At 43.5% G+C, this 16,166-nt stretch overlaps 1 protein-coding gene across 7 annotated transcripts in view; it reads left to right on the top strand.

Moving 5' to 3' along the window:
* Positions 1-16,166, top strand: part of SLCO2B1 (solute carrier organic anion transporter family member 2B1) — a 67,147-nt gene that overhangs the window by 17,843 nt on the left and 33,138 nt on the right. For 4 of the 7 annotated variants that reach the window (XM_083436485.1, XM_083436483.1, XM_083436486.1 and 1 more), the window contains 2 exons: positions 15,197-15,266; positions 15,974-16,066. In XM_083436485.1, the coding sequence (XP_083292611.1) occupies positions 15,998-16,066 (69 nt within the window). In that variant the 5' untranslated portion in view covers positions 15,197-15,266; positions 15,974-15,997. Of the gene's footprint in view, positions 1-10,841; positions 11,318-12,548; positions 15,267-15,973; positions 16,067-16,166 lie in introns of those variants that run through there. The other 3 variants (XM_083436484.1, XM_083436487.1, XM_083436489.1) reach the window with 2 other exon arrangements.

Below are 16,166 nucleotides of genomic sequence, written 5' to 3'. Positions count from 1 at the left end.
TCAGCATATTATAAAAAGATACTTTGTAATAGGTTTGTATTTCTGTATATCTTTGAGTAAACACACACACACACACGAGACATCAGCATATTGTAAGTTCAAACCCAACATTGCTCGCTGTGGAAGCTGCTGTCAAAATTTAGAGCCATAAAATGAGCTGTGGGAGTGAATTATGGGATGGAGTCACAAGCAAACCAATATAGTTTATTCGTTTCTTCCTCCTGGAGTGACTAACTGCAAAGATCAGCTCCTGCTTCTTTTGCAAGATTGCCGAGTGATGGTGGGTGGATGGAGGAGCTACTGGCTGTGACAGTGGAGGCGCTGGTTCGATCTGAGCTTTGCAGTGAAGCTTGCCAGGTGACCTTGGGCATGCTGTTTCGACTTGTCCTAATCTGCTTCACACGTTCATGGTGTGAAAAATAAAGGGGACCAAGGTCTGTCTTGAGCCCTTGCGACAGAGTGACAAGACAAGAAAAGCCTTTAAACATAAAGGCTGTGAGGGGAATGAGGAGTCCTTGAGTGTGGGCACAGATCCAAAACTGAGCAGGAAAGCCTGCCTTGCCTGCTCTCTTGCCTTTAACAGCTTCTTGATGTGCAGAAATCAGCCACTGAAGCTAATTTCTCAGCATAGAGATCAATAGCACCACCTGCTAATGTCTTCTCACTGTACTTAGGGATGCCCATGTATCCATTTGCCAAATTTCCAGGGACCAAGTGCCCTTGTTTCCCGCTCAGTGCAATGAGGGGATCCTTTCCCCTCCCCGGGCTCTGGAGGGGGCCCTCTCAAATTGTGCCAGGCCTTGGAGCAGGCAGAAGATTCTTACACCGAGACTTGGGCTACTACCACCTGTTTCAAAGCTCAGCGTGATATGCAGGATGCTTCTTCCCCTCTGCCAAATTGTCCAGCAAACCAGAGGACTTGTGAGGTAGGGTGCGGGGAAGGAGACAGTGGTGACCACAAATTATGGCTGGCACATAAGTCTGAATTTGAGGAGCGCTTTCTTCTCACCAAGCTGCCCTACAGAGTTCACAGTGGTTGCTTCAGTGCTGTGGTTTACAACCAAATAAACTAGTATAGCCTACTAACTCCACCTCTCTGAGTTCGGTTCCAAAATGTTGCTGGTAAATGGGAGGGAACTGGCTCTGCGTACTTTTAAGGGGAAGAAAGGCAGTGCGGAGATCCTGTTCTAACTGGGGCTAAAGTGAACATCCAGCCATAAACTGCTGGCTGAGGCAGCTGTAAGACGGTGAAAAGCAATTGTAAGTATCAGACAGAATGCTATTCAATTTCCTGGTTCTTAACTGAAGAGCCCCACTTCCCATACTGAAAACAAGTCCTTCTTTGGAGGTCTTTCTAGGTCTCTAATCTGCCTTAACTGGCTTTTCTTTATTATTATTTTTAATTAATTTTATTGAGAGTTTTCAACATAAGATCCAATGAAAACTAAACCAAAGTAAACTAACTGGTAAAACTGGTAAATCTAACTGGCTTTTCTTTATAGCGCCTTTTAAAGCTGTTTGTGGCTTGGGTTTCTTTGCTGTCCATATGCAAGAGAGCAAGCATATCTTTTCAGTCTGTGTAGACTTTCAGGGAATGTTTCTTCAACTGCTCTGTCCTATCTAGTCTGACACCCCCAAAACATTAATAGATCTGTTTTCAACATTCCCATTTGTTCTACCTTACAGAACTCACCTGGAGTGAAAAGCATATAGTGAAATAGGATAGAAAGCCCCCCCCCCTTTCATTCGGTAACTATTGGACTAAAATCTACATAGGAAGGAACATAGGAAGGTGCCTTATACTAAGTCAGACCATTGGTCCATCTGGTTCAGTATTGTCTACACTGACTGGCAGAGGCTCTCCAGGTTTTCAGTAAGGAGTCTTTCCCAGTCCTACCTTGGGGTACTGAACTTGGGACTTTCTGCCTGCGAAGGAGATGCTCTTCCACTGCATTATGTGGCCCTTCCCTTCTCTAATCTTTGCTTTCAGAAGTTCCACCAAGTTTCCAAAAGGCATAACCAAGAGGGACCTTCTACGGAATCTACCTTCCACTGAGTTGGGTTATTGATTCACCTTGCCTCTATTATTGGAAACTTTGTAAGGATTGTTATGGCTGATATCCATTCCATAACTTTTATTAATCTTTATTAAGATCTTTATTGATCTTTATTAAAAAGCACATGTGTTCTTACCTGCTTTGCCTGGAAATGCATTTAGAACGAGGCATGACAGCTGCTGTGCCAACACAGTCTTCAGCCCAGACTCAGCAGGGGTCAGCAAACTTTTTCAGCAGGGGGCTGGTCCACTGTCCCTCAGACCTTGTGGGGGGCTGGACTATATTTTGGAAAAAAATATGAATGAATTCCTATGCCCCACAAATAACCCAGAGATGCATTTTAAATAAAAGGACACATTCTACTCATGTAAAAACACACTGATTCCTGGACAGTCCGTGGGCCGGATTTAGAAAGCAATTGGGCCGGATCTGGCCCCCAGGCCTTAGTTTGCCTACCCATGGGCTAGATGATAGGTCTGGCAAATGACAGAGACACCAATGTACTCAAGAGCTGGTGGGGTTTGGGGCATTTAAAGGTGAGCCTACCTAATTTTCACTTTTCAGAACAATATGTGAATGGCACAACCAGTCTTCTAAACCCACAATTATTCTGAATTTTGCAGTCCTGTTCTCCAGCTGAATAATGTATACAGAAATGCATATACCCAAGTAAAGTGTGCATAGAAATGCATATATTAGTGAACATAACATACCAAAAGCATTTTATTGAAGTTGCTTTGCAAATATGTTTTGTTTAATTAGGTAAAATTTCATGCAAAAATGTGTATAAATTATATTATTATATTAGAAATTAGCACCAAAATGCTGATTAATTTTCATGAGGACTTTTACAAATATATATTCACATACTGTTATGGAGAACTAAACCTAAGGTTGGAAATCTTAGAAACGAAGAGAAACCAAAATTGACAGGTTGACCTATCCCTACTCTGAATACCAGATGCTGGGAACCACATGGGAGCAGAGCACTGCTGTGTCACTCATGTCCAACCCAAATGTTGTTTTCCACTCTGGCACTGCTCAGGCTGCTGCTCTGTGTGCACCCTAACCTTTCTCCAAATAACTTCTCAAGCCACATAAGGTAAACAGGAGAAAAGGGGACTTTCAAGGGCTTTGGGTAGAGCTGAGAATAGCAGATATTTATGTAATTCTGTGCCCTCAAACATTTGCACAATGGCCTCAGCAAAATGACCACCAGCCCCCAGAGGAGGGCAAAGTGATTACATGTCAGAGAAAGCACAAATTAGCAAATACAGCAAAACCTCCAGCACTGATTTTGCTAAACTCAGGCTGTGGTGATAACAACAGCTGTGTCAGCAGTTAGAGGGCAGCTGTCTATACAGTGTCCTCTACTTTTAGAAAATGACAACACTATACTGTAGACATTTTCTTCCGTTTCAGTGTTCCTATGAAGGTAGCCCTGGTTTGTAGCCAATTATCCCAGGAGCTTGTGAAATGGATAATGATTCTGGTCCTGAATGTTCCTGAAAATGCTTCCTTTTGTAACAGTTTGTATTAGGGAAGCTTTCTGTTCTGTTAAGAACATGAATGCTTCCTTCAGTGCTGGAGGAAGTATGGCCCTGAAGAGCAGTTGCTGTTACACTTAGTTCCTGCTTTCAGATTTATTTTGGGGGCACCTGGTTGGCTACTGAGAGAACAGGATGCTAGACCAGACAGACAAGCTACTTCTTTTTTTATTTTTCCTTGCTGCACATGCCTAATTATAATTGATTTGATATTCCATATATAATGCAAAATTTTCTTCTTTTATTATTTATGTTTCCTATTTCTGGTCGTCGGTATCACTCACTGCTAATCTATATTGGATGTTAACCTAGACGCATATTCGTAAAGGCTGCTTGCTGTTTTGCCAGAAGATTCAGTAATGTTCTTTGCAATATCTGAATGGCAAAAATCTGTTTTTAGCGATTTTGATTACAAAGATACATATACAGTGGTACCTCGGGTTAAGAACTTAATTCGTTCTGGAGGTCCATTCTTAACCTGAAACTGTTCTTAACCTGAGGTACCACTTTAGCTAATGGGGCCTCCCGCTGTTGCAGCGCCGCCGCCACACAATTTCTGTTCTCATCCTGAAGCAAAGTTCTTAACCCGAGGTACTATTTCTGGGTTAGGAGTCTGTAACCTGAAGCGTCTGTAACCACTGTAGTTTGTTTTTATGTAATGGGCAATGAGCCCTTGGAGTTTGTGGGAAATCATTCTTCCTGGTTCTCAGTTACCTTTCATCCAATATTCCAGAAACTGTCAACTAGTAAAGTAAATTATTGCCCTCATAAGGAGAGATGTTGATTTAAGGACTAGGGAGATAATGGTGGCCTGTGGAGCAGGGAGCACAACCGTAGTCAATTTTGCAAAACTAGGAATGTTCCTCATTAGAGACAAACAGCAACTAGGACTGTGGTTTAATCAAATTCTGGTTACCAAGAGCTCTTCAATTGAGAAGATCACTAATGGCAGACAAGCTTCCCTGAAAGGCAGCCTGTCCACCACCATCAGTATCACCTTCAATTATTTTGAATTCTTCACAAAAGTCAAATTTGCTCTGTAGGTCTCCCTGGAGCATGAAATATTTTGGCTGATGATAGTTCACAACATTACAAAAGCATACAAAGTGCCAGATAACACAATTCAATTGAAAAATGATTATTATTTTATTTGGCTACAGTCTTATGTTTGGCTGCCACTCTGCTGTCTCTCTTTGCCAAGGACAGCCCTTGTTTTCTGTTACCCAACTCCGGTAAATCACAATCACTGCTCCTATTTCTGTCTCCAAGGAAAGGCCATGTTGAAATTCAACTAGCAGTAATTTGCTAACATTGTCATTCTTCAGGGTTTAGTATCCCTGCCAGAGTCTCTAGAAGTTAATTCTCTGCATGGGGGATGGATGCATCTATAGTGAATCTGTTTTAAAGCTTCTTTTTGATGCTATTTTTAATGACTATTTTATACCATTTTATATAAACTCCTTAGAGGGTTTTTAAAAAAGTGATATACAAATCTTGTTAAATAAAATTTAATTTTTTTAAAAATGTGCATGAACCCTAATGCTGTAATCCTAGACATGCTTACCTGAGAGTAAGTCCAACTGAATTTTAATCTGAATACTGTATAGGGCTTTGTGTGCTGGTCCTAATATCTTGAACTGGACACAGTAGCTCACTGGGAGCCAGTGTGGTGCTGTGAGTATCAGTGACACATAGTCCCATTAGACGTAGTATTCTACACTAGATGCAGTTTCTGGACCATCTTCAAGGGCAGCCCCGCAGAGAGTGCATTGCGGTAGTCTAGACATGTATAAGATTGCACTGCAAAGTACCATGCAGGGTTTAGCAGTGGCCAGAGGATTTGAGAAGATCAGTCTACATCCCAATCCTAAAGAAGGGCAGTGCCAAAAAATGCTCCAGCTACCGCACAATTGCGCTCATTTCACACACTAGCAAGGTTATGCTTAAAATTCTACAAGGCAGGCTTAAGCAGTATGTGGACCGAGAACTCCCAGAAGTGCAAGCTGGATTTCGAAGGGGCAGAGGAACCAGAGACCAAATTGCAAATGTGTGCTGGATTATGGAGAAAGCTAGAAGCTTCCAGAAAAACATCTACTTCTGCTTCATTGACTACGCAAAAGCATTTGACTGTGTCGACCACAGCAAACTATGGCAAGTTCTTAACGAAATGGGAGTGCTTGATCACCTCATCTGTCTCCTGAGAAATCTCTATGTGGGACAAGAAGCTACAGTTAGAACTCAATATGGAACAACTGATTGAATTCTGGTGCTGGAGGAGACTCTTGAGAGTCCCATGGACTGCAAGAAGATCAAACCTCTCCATTCTGAAGGAAATTAGCCCTGAGTGCTCACTAGAAGGACAGATCCTGAAGCTGAGGCTCCAATACTTTGGCCACCTCATGAGAAGAGAAGACTCCCTGATGTTGAGAAAGATGAAGGGCACAAGGAGAAGGGGACGAGATGGTTGGACAGTGTTCTCGAAGCTACCAACATGAGTTTGACCAAACTGTGGGAGGCAGTGGAAGACAGGAGTTCCTGGTGTGCTCTGGTCCAGGGGGTCACGAAGAGTCAGACATGACTAAACAACTAAACAACAGCAGTGCAGCTTCCTATGTTCCTTTTGCGGAAAGCCCTTCTCACCTGCTGTATTTGTTTATTCCTTATTGTTGTTACGAGATATGCCTGAAAAATAGAGTTACTCTACGCTATGTAATCAACAGTTCAATATATTCTGCAGCAGCTACGGTATGTGAAATGGCATCACACAGGGTCTAGCCGGCTGTTTTGCATTCTGCAGCTGCTGAGGAATATTTTGAGCGGTCGATCAAATCTGCCTTATATCGATCAAATCTTCCTTTAGCCCTCCAACCTTAGTATTACCTGCAGTAACTGGCAATGGCTCTCCAGGGTTTCATACAGGAGTTTTTCCCAATCCATAACACGAGTTGCAGGATACTGAGCCCAGTAGCTCTTCAGCATGCAAATGAAGTGCTCCGGCAACCAGCAAAACCCTTCCCTAATGTGTATAATAGCATATGTGTCTTGGGCAGCAATTCATGGTATCAAAATTCAGGTCCTACACAAGCATGCCCCTAGATTCATCTGTGAATCGTAGGAGGGAGCAAATGTGCAAATAATTGAAAGTAAGCTCTTTTGAAAGCAGACCAAATATACATAGGATTGGCCAGTAAGGTCTGAGTATGCCAGCAAGCACATTCCTGGAGTCTAAAATTTTCTCAAGTAGGAGCTCTGCCCTCAAATGAAAGGGGATGGCCTAGATTTCTTCTTCTATAATATTTCTTAAAATTCTGAAACAAGTGGACTGTTATCTGTGGTTAAGATCAAAATGTGCTTATTCCATAACATGAAACATACCACAGAGCGCCTCACTCGACATTACCTGCTTTCACTGTTCACACTGAGACTAAAGTTCCACTGTCAAGAAAAGTGTGTGTGTGTGTGTGTGTGTGTGTGTGTGTGTGTAAAACAGCATCTATACATAATTAATTAGCATTTTCTGCATCCTATTAAATAATGCTAGGAGGGCACCCATTTGTGACATGAATTAATTATGGCACCAGCAGATGAACAAATTGTTTTGCAGGAGCTGCACAATATTTCTGCCACAAACAGTACAGAGTGCCTGCCCTATCATTCATCCAGATGTCGCTGAAATCACATGGCAGAGCAAACCTCGTAGATTAAGCTGGCAGCTTCTGAAAATTGCACTACAGTTTGCAGCTCCTGCAGCAGTCCGGTTAGTGGCAAATGGGTCTCCCTGTGGAGGAAGTGGCTTGAGGATCACAGTCACTGGCAATTAGTTCTTTGCAGTTCTCCAGGGCTTGTTGTGTAATATTGCGGTTTAGTGTAAAAAAAAAAAGTTTTGGATTGGGACCCATGGGACCAGAGTTCAGATCAGCCCACATCCAGACTCATCTCTCAGTCATGGAATAAGCACAACTACCTCCAGTTCAGAAATCACCACTTCTGAGGTTGAATTGACCCAGGGGCTTATTGGACTGTGTGGTTAAAGGATCCTGGATTCAAGGTGCATTAACTGAGTTAAAACAGTTTTAAATCAATTACTTTTCTTTCCTATGCCAGTAAAAGGTTAAATGCAGAATGTACCATAACCTTTCCCCTGATTTGTAGTATAGCTATTCACCGCTGTTGTCTGCACTGAGCCATTGTGCCATTGAGATGAATTTCTTCACAATATATTTTATCCAGAGTTCTTAAAAGGAGTGATTTCTCCTTTCCCCAGTTAATAGCAGCACCCAGGAGCAAGTTATATGTTTCACAAAAGGTGGCTTCATTAATTGATGGAGCTGTCTGGATCACAGATAATCTGTTGAACTGGCTTCCTTCCTATAGTTTAGATTGCTTGTAGAAGCTGCAGCAGCTTTGGGGCAGGTTGACCTGATCCACGTGCAATTGCAGAGTATTTCCAGTCCACCCCCAGCGTAAATTCAGAATATCTTGAAGGCAGACTGGAGGGAAATACTGCTGTTATGATTTCTTGCTTGCTTTTTGTTTGTTGGTCAGTGAAATTCTAAAATGAAAGGGTTGGGCTCTGTGCCTGTTTGGGTATGACTCTGCATGCCTCTCCAAACCTGGAATATTTTCTCCCTAACCTCAGACATAAGAGACTGATTATGATTACTCTAGTGTAATATACTCTGTACAAGAGTAGAGATTATTGCTTTACATTTTTCAGGACTGAGCCACACATTACAAATGTGTTTTGCTGTGCTCTGAGGTGCCCTGACTCATATGAAACAATTTTTTTTTGCCTCTTAGGTTGAATACATCATTCTTTAATTTTAGAGAAAAGGAGGGGAAGCCCAAAGGAGAAGCATGGAGACTGGGAGAATGGATGGGTGATGGCGAATGCCCTTCCGTCCTTCGGAGGCCTTGGGCAAACTGTTGGGCTGGGCTAGAAGCAAGTCTCAAGTATCTCACAGGGGCGGTGGGGGGAGTTGCATCCTAAACACTTGGCACCTACAATTGATTTCCTCAGAGCACATCAGCACATGTCCCACAAGGCAGTGGGTGTGGATTTTTCCTTGGGGTTTACTCCCAAAGCGTTTCTCACGAGTAAGTATAGCCACAAGCTAGCAAAAGTTTAGGACCAGTTCCAGATTTACGTATAAGCTAAACAAGCTATAGCTTAGGGCTCCACTCACTTGGGGGCCCCCCAAAATATTTAAAGGAAAAGAACCCCTGGATGTACATTTCCGAAATATAAGATAAAAAACAAATAAAATAAAACCTACAGACAACAACCGTGTTTTGTGTTGTGTAGGCTCCTATGATGTAAGCAATGGGCCCCGCCTGCTAGCCTGCTCCCTAAAATATCACTGGTTTGCTCATTTCTATATATAGGGTGCCTACATTCTGCATGGACTGGTTGTATGGCAACCTGTACAAATGGCTTTAGATACCCATTAGGTCCATAAATTACCATATAGCATATATTCAACACAAGAAACAGTGAAAACTTGTTGTTGACAATGGACAGCTGGACATATAAAGGGCCCCATTACCTTCAGTAGCTTAGGGCCTCACCAAACCTCAAGCCGGCCCTGTTTAGGACCAGAGTACAGTGGTACCTCGGGTTACATACGCTTCAGGTTACATACGCTTCAGGTTACAGACTCCGCTAACCCAGAAATAGTGCTTCAGGTTAAGAACTTTGCTTCAGGATGAGAACAGGAATAGTGCTCTGGAGGCGCGGCAGCAGCAGGAGGCCCCATTAGCTAAAGTGGTGCTTCAGGTTAAGAACTGTTTCAGGTTAAGTACGGACCTCCGGAACGAATTATGTACTTAACCCAAGGTACCACCGTATTTCTTCTCCTAGATGGGCTGCCTTCCTAGGTTAACAAGCCCCATCTGCCCATCATTTTCCTCTACATTACAGCATGTGCAGAAAGTGCCTTCTTGACTGTTTGACCCACTCTTGGTCTCATCCACTCAATCTGCCAGAACCTGTCTTTGCATGCAGGGGAGTCTCTAACTCACCAAGGTTTTGAGAGCCATCACCTGGTTTAGCTGGCCAATTGAAGCTGCTCCTGGGGTGTGGCCCCTGTCACATGTGGACAGCTTCTAGGAGCCACAGATGAGAGCTGAGTGGGCACCAAAGGGGGACCAACTACCCCAGAAGAAGCACGATGTGCCCCTCACCAGAGGTGCTACCCCTCCCCTAAACCCCCCCACACCCATGCACACATCCACATACCCACCCGCACCTACCAGTTATTTTCAACTGTGGCAATGAAATCTATGAATGAATTACGAATGCCTTCAGGATTCTGATATGGGAAGTGCTGACAAATCCCATATAATTCACACAGGGAGTCCTTGAGGATGTTCCACACTATTTATTTGATTGTCCTGTTTTTGACAGTGTATATGCAAAATTTCTCATCTCTGCAAAGGTTGTGAATATTGGTCTAATTTACCAGGGGGGAAAACAAATTCCTGTTCCCTAGTGATAAACAAGTTGGTAATGCAGCAAGCAACTAGCTACCTTTGCTCTGGCAATAGCAAACAAGCATCCAGTGCATTTTGATATTTGCGGGTAAATGAAATTTACATGCATTCTATAAAATGTATTTTTGCTGTCTGAATAAATGAAATGGGGACTGAGGTGGAGTGTGAAACCCATGTCTGAAATACTGGAATTTTACATCCTTGAAACTTCATTATTTATTTGTCATTTTGACTTTGATTGTTAATTGCTGTTACACTCCGTGGCCAAACAAATAATTTAAACTGCAGATTTGTCACTGTTATGCTCCACGGCCAAACAAATAATTGAAACTCTGTAACTTTGTTAATTATGTGTTGAAGTATATGTTGCGTGACTGAGATGCAAGCTATGTTCTTCCCATAAAGAACAAACAATGGGTGCTTTGCTTATCACAGAGTCGTTGGCTTCATTGATTGCAAAGAGGAAACCACTCACTTTTGTCCTTAAACAAGGAAACCTTGTTCTATAGAACACTTCTGAGAAGTTAAATTTGATTGCCCTTTCATGGTTTTTTAAAATGTAACTTTCTTTGCTACCGTAACCCCTATCAAAAATGTGGAAAGTCCCACTAACTTTTATGGCAGTTGAACTTTATTTCCCGGAGCTCCAGTTGACTTCAAAGCGTGTGATAAGTAAACAGTTTTCAACGTCTCTTAGAAACTTTGTCCGCTTGAAAGGTCTCTGTAATAGGGTCAATGTCTTCATTTGAAAGGAATGACCCAGCCGTTGCTGCCATTTTGATGTCTCCCACTGTGAGAGTTTCTTCCTGATTACATTTCCAAAGTGAGGCAAGGTGAGGCAAGTCCTTTTGAGCATTGCAGTATTTAGTCCTTTATCCAGGGCTATGTGAACTCTATACTACAATCAAATCAACATTTTGCTATCCAAATACTGTGGTACCTCGGCTTAAGAACTTAATTCGTTCTGGAGGTCCGTTCTTAACCTGAAACTGTTCTTAACCTGAAGCACCACTTTAGCTAATGGGGCCTCCCACTGCTGCCGCACCGCCAATGCACAATTTCTGTTCTCATCCTGAAGCAAAGTTCTTAACCTGAGGTACTATTTCTGGGTTAGCGGAGTCTGTAACCTGAAGCGTCTGTAACCCGAGGTACCACTGTACTGCTCCAGTAAAAGCAATTCTACAGAAATAGGCTTCAGAAATTAACTAGTGGACTCACAGGGTCTTTCAAGACGATCAGTTCAAGACACAGCAAGTGGGCAACACAGACAAGAGCAAAGTTCTGCATTTAAGTCAAAACCGCAAAAGTAGGTGCACAGGCATAGCACCCCAGGGTACCTGACTGGGGAGTAGCATATGTAAAAAGGTTGTTGGGGAAGTACTGTAGTCAGTTTCAACTGAACATGTGTCAGCATTGTGATGAAGAGAGGAGAATGTGATTTTGAGAACAGCCTTGACCAAAGGTGTTGTGGGCTTTGAAGACACTCAAACTCGGGATGCAAGGGAGAAACGTGCTAAGAGGAAAGCACGCTTGGCAAATCCACACCATGATCAACTCCTGCCCGGAAACCAATGTCCCCACTGTGGAAAGACGTGTGGGTCCAGAATTGGCCTCCACAGTCACTTATGGACTCATTGTTAAAACCGTGTCTATGGAAGACAATCTTACTCGGCTGCGAGTGATCACCAAAGAAGAAGAGGATTCGTTCACAGAACCACGGTTTTGAAGTATCGGCTCTACTATATTCCATTTTACAACCTCATCTAGAGGTTGTGTCCAGTTCTGGGTGTCACCCTAAAAGGAGTATAGAAAAGTTGGAGTGAATTCAGATGAGGGGAACTAAGATGGCAATGGATGTGGAAAGCAAGTCCAAAGAGCAGGGATAGCTCAGTCAGTAGAGCATGGGTCTCTTTGGACTCAGCAACACAGGTCAATTTGTAATGTTAAAAACGTGTTCTAAAAATGTGACACCGGTTGGCGCTGTAGAGGAGAATCCAAAGTCAATGGCAGATTGCCTGGGAACGTCTTTTCTTCATATAGAGTTTTTAATAGCGGTTTGTTTTTTTAAAAATATATCTGTATAGATCTAGCCTTAATCTCAGGGTCATGGATTTGAGCCCCATGTTGGACAAAAGAATCCTGCATTGCAGATGGGTTGGGCTAGATGGCCCAAATATATAAAATATATAAAATATATAAAAGGATGTCACATAGAGGAGGGAGAAAGGTTGTTTTCTGCTGCTCCAGAGAAGCGGACACGGAGCAATGGATCCAAACTACAAGAAAGAAGATTCCACCTAAACATTAGGAAGAACTTCCTGACAGTAAGAGCTGTTCGACAGTGGAATTTGCTGCCAAGGAGTGTGGTGGAGTCTCCTTCTTTGGAGGTCTTTAAGCAGAGGCTTGACAACCATATGTCAGGAGTGCTCTGATGGTGTTTCCTGCTTGGCAGGAGGTTCAACTCGATGGCCCTTGTGGTCTCTTCCAACTCTATGATTCTATGATTCTAATTATATGATTCTTTGAGGAAAGGTTGAAAGAACTGGGTATATTTAAGCTGGAGAAGAGAAGACTGAGAGGGCCAAAAAAGCAGGGTTGTTGCATAGAAGAGGGCAAAGACTTGTTTTCTGTTGTCCAGAGGGTGTAAGTGTAAGGATATGGGAGGAGAGATTTCAGCTGAACATTAGGAGAAAGCTCTTGATGGCAAGAGCAGTCTGAGAGTGGAACCCAGTGACCTAGGGAGATGGTGGTGGGCTGTCTGTAAAACTGCAGGTGTTGAAGTAGGCTATGGAGCCATCTACTAGGGATGCTTTACAAAACAGTGAAAATCCAACAGGGAAGGGACCAAGTGACTTCCACTATCTGGGTGATGTGCCTGAAAATGTCCTTTCCTGTATCCCAGGAAACTGGTCTTTGGATGGCAGTGGGATGTGGAGCATGACCGCCAGTGAAGAATACTGTGGGATAGCAGGCTTATGAAGAAGAAGAAGGCATTATTTTGCTCCCAAATCCTTCAAAGCTTTATAGGAATAGACAGCCCAGCTCCTACTTCCTCTCTGTCATTACAGCTGAGCTGTTGTCATGCAGTTGCTGCAGGAAAGGGGATAGTGGGACGCTGCACTCAGAGCGAAGCTACGGTTCTTGCTTCTTTGAAAGGATCTGAACAATCTCTCAAGATTTATGTTCAGTTCTTGAGGAGAAGCCAGAAATTACAGGCAAGATAAATTTGCAGTGCCGTGTAGAGCATTTGCCATCTGAGCGTTGCAAAGCGATTTATGTACAAACATCTAGGTAATTAAGCTTCAATGTGAACATTCTCTCCCTTTTTAATTAGCTTCATGTGAGTAATTTGTTGATACTTGCACAGTCAATTTAATTACATTAACAAGTCGGAGTTGCTTGCTGTTTTGACACTGCAGGGCAGTCCTTGGGGAACTTTCTCCCAGTGGCAAAGTATGTATACACACGCAGACCTACTGTCAGAGAAAAGGTCTGTCGTTTTTGGTAGCTCTGGTGACTGAATGGTGACAAGGCTGGTCAACATTGTGCTAGGTAGACTCAGCCTCTGTGTTGTCCATTGTGGGGTGCAGTAGCCAGAACTGCACAAAGCACTCCAAGCGAGGACATAGCATTGTGTAGTGGTTAAGGTGTTGGGCTGGAACTGGCTAGGCCCGGGTTCAAATTCCCACTCAGTCATGAAGTTCATAGGTGACTTGGGGGTAGTCTTAGACCAACCCACCTCACAGGCTTGTTGTCAGGCTAAGAGAAGAACCCCGTATGCTGCTTTCAGCTTTTGGTAGAAAAGAGGGGATGCAAATTTAGTGAATAACACTAAAAGAAGGCTGATGGACTGACTTGGTGTAATAGGACAGCTTCATAGGATCGCATGACTGCAGGCAGTAGTTTGTGGGGAAGTGGAGTGATTAGTTAAAGCCATTTCCATTTCAGTCCCTCTTCTGGATTTCTCCTATAATTGAATAGGTTTGAAAGAGCCACAGCTCGCTATTCAGGAGTTGATGAAAACTATTTACAAGTGTCAGCTGATGCCATACAGCGTGTGTTCTTGGACTGATGCCTTGTGCTCATTTTCTCTCTCCTAAGAGTTACAGAAGCATCATGGTTTAATCCAGCTCTGCTTGTCTTGACAAGATCAAGCCTGACAGCAGAAATGTGATCAAATTGCATTAGCCTCTCGATTTTCCTCATTCTTAGGGGGCAAAGAGAATTATAGAGAAATAATGAAGTATAATAGATCAAATATTCCTCCTTCCACATTCACATTAGTGCTTCGGATGATGTCCTTATAGAAATACAACAGCATTCTTTATGGGCTTCAGAGTTCTTGCAATTGTGATTATCAACAGCATTGATTTTTCCATGACACCTTAACCCATGTGAGTCTGTATTGGTGGATAAGGAAATTGCCACTGTCGTTCCACAACTGGGTCTGTGGGGTGTGTGGCCTGACCCACAAGTGCTGGAACAAATTCCTCTGTCCTCATTTAATTCCACACCTTCCAACATTTCTCTGATGAAAATAGAGGTGTCCCTTCCAAGGAAAAGTGGGACATTTTGGGATCAAATCAGAAACCAGGACGGCTTCTGTAAATCTGGGACTGTCCCTGGAAAATTGGGACACCTGGAGGGTCTGTAATTCATCCCTGAGGCCTGAGAGATGCAATGAGAGCCAGTTGCTCAGGGATCTGTGAGGCCTCAATGTCTCTTGGACAAGGGTAAGACTAGTCTCCACCCACTCGTAGTGTAGCTGGTCCAGGCACGTCCTTCATCGTCGCAAACCAGATACCTATAGCAACTCTGCAAGCAGGGCATGACCACAACAGCACTTTCCATACTCATGGTCCGCAGCATTTGGTACTCAGAGGCAAGGTGGTTCCGGTACTAGAACTATTACTCAATGGCAATGGATAGAAACTATTGAGATTCGAGTACTCTGCTGCCGAACGCTTTTATAGAAATGTGATTTGTCTCTTTCCAGGTTCTCTGTGCATGGTGGAGTTTGGTGTGCTTAGGGGCAAAGTGCATGTTACATGCTAGCATGTTTAACCAAAGCCTACTGCCATTTTATTTTTTTTAACTTAGGGCTTGGCCACACTTCCGCGTGTCCCATGCACGGGTCCGAGAGGTCTTCCATTTCTCCTTTGCTTTCTAGGTACGTCTCTGAGCGGTTTTGTGTTTGTTCTGCCACTTTCCCAGGGAAAACCCGCTGTATACGGCTGAATTGGAACAAGCATCAATCCACAGAAAAACTAATTCATGATTTTTTGATTTTTTTCCCAATTCAGCAGTAAACAGTGAGTATTCCCAGCGGGACAAGCACCCCTTAGGTAAAGGTAAAGAGACCCCTGACCATTATGTCCAGTCGCAGACGACTCTGGGGTTGCGGCGCTCATATCACTTTATTGGCTGAGGGAGCCGGCGTACAGCTTCCGGGTCATGTGGCCAGCATGACTAAGCCACTTCTGGCAAACCAGAGCAGCGCACGTAAATGCCATTTACCTTCCCGCCGGAGTGGTACCTATTTATCTACTTGCACTTTGACGTGCTTTTGAACTGCTAGGTTGGCAGGAGCTGGAACCGAGGAACGGGAGCTCACCCCGTCACGGGGATTCGAACTGCCGACATTCTGATTGGCAAGCCCTAGGCTCTGTGGTTTAACCCACAGCGCCACCCACATCCCTAAAGCACCCCATAACCCCCAGCAATTAATGGGCTCGTTCTTATTGACAAATATGTTTGTTGTGATTGCCGATGAGTCCTGTTGATGCTTACAGTCTCCCTCTGAACAATGTCATGCTGTGCTAAACCAGGTGGAGAAACTTAGGTACGACTTTTAACAGCCTGATTTCTCTTTTGCAGAGACACAAAGCACACATTTAAAAAATGCCAGACGAAAGGAGCAGTCGTCTCTTCCAACGAATATCTCATGCAGGCTCATTTTTCACTATCAAAGTAAGTACCAGGAACCAGATTAATCCCTCCTGCCCGATCAGAGCTCCAAGGAAGAAAAGTACACTGAAGTGCAGTTTCCTTTCTGCCAGTGGGTGCTTCC

The sequence above is a fragment of the Podarcis tiliguerta genome (genome assembly GCF_965153285.1).
Source record: "Podarcis tiliguerta genome assembly, chromosome: 4".
NCBI classification, from domain to species: Eukaryota; Metazoa; Chordata; class Lepidosauria; order Squamata; family Lacertidae; genus Podarcis; species Podarcis tiliguerta.
This window is presented reverse-complemented; position numbering and strand designations above follow the sequence as displayed.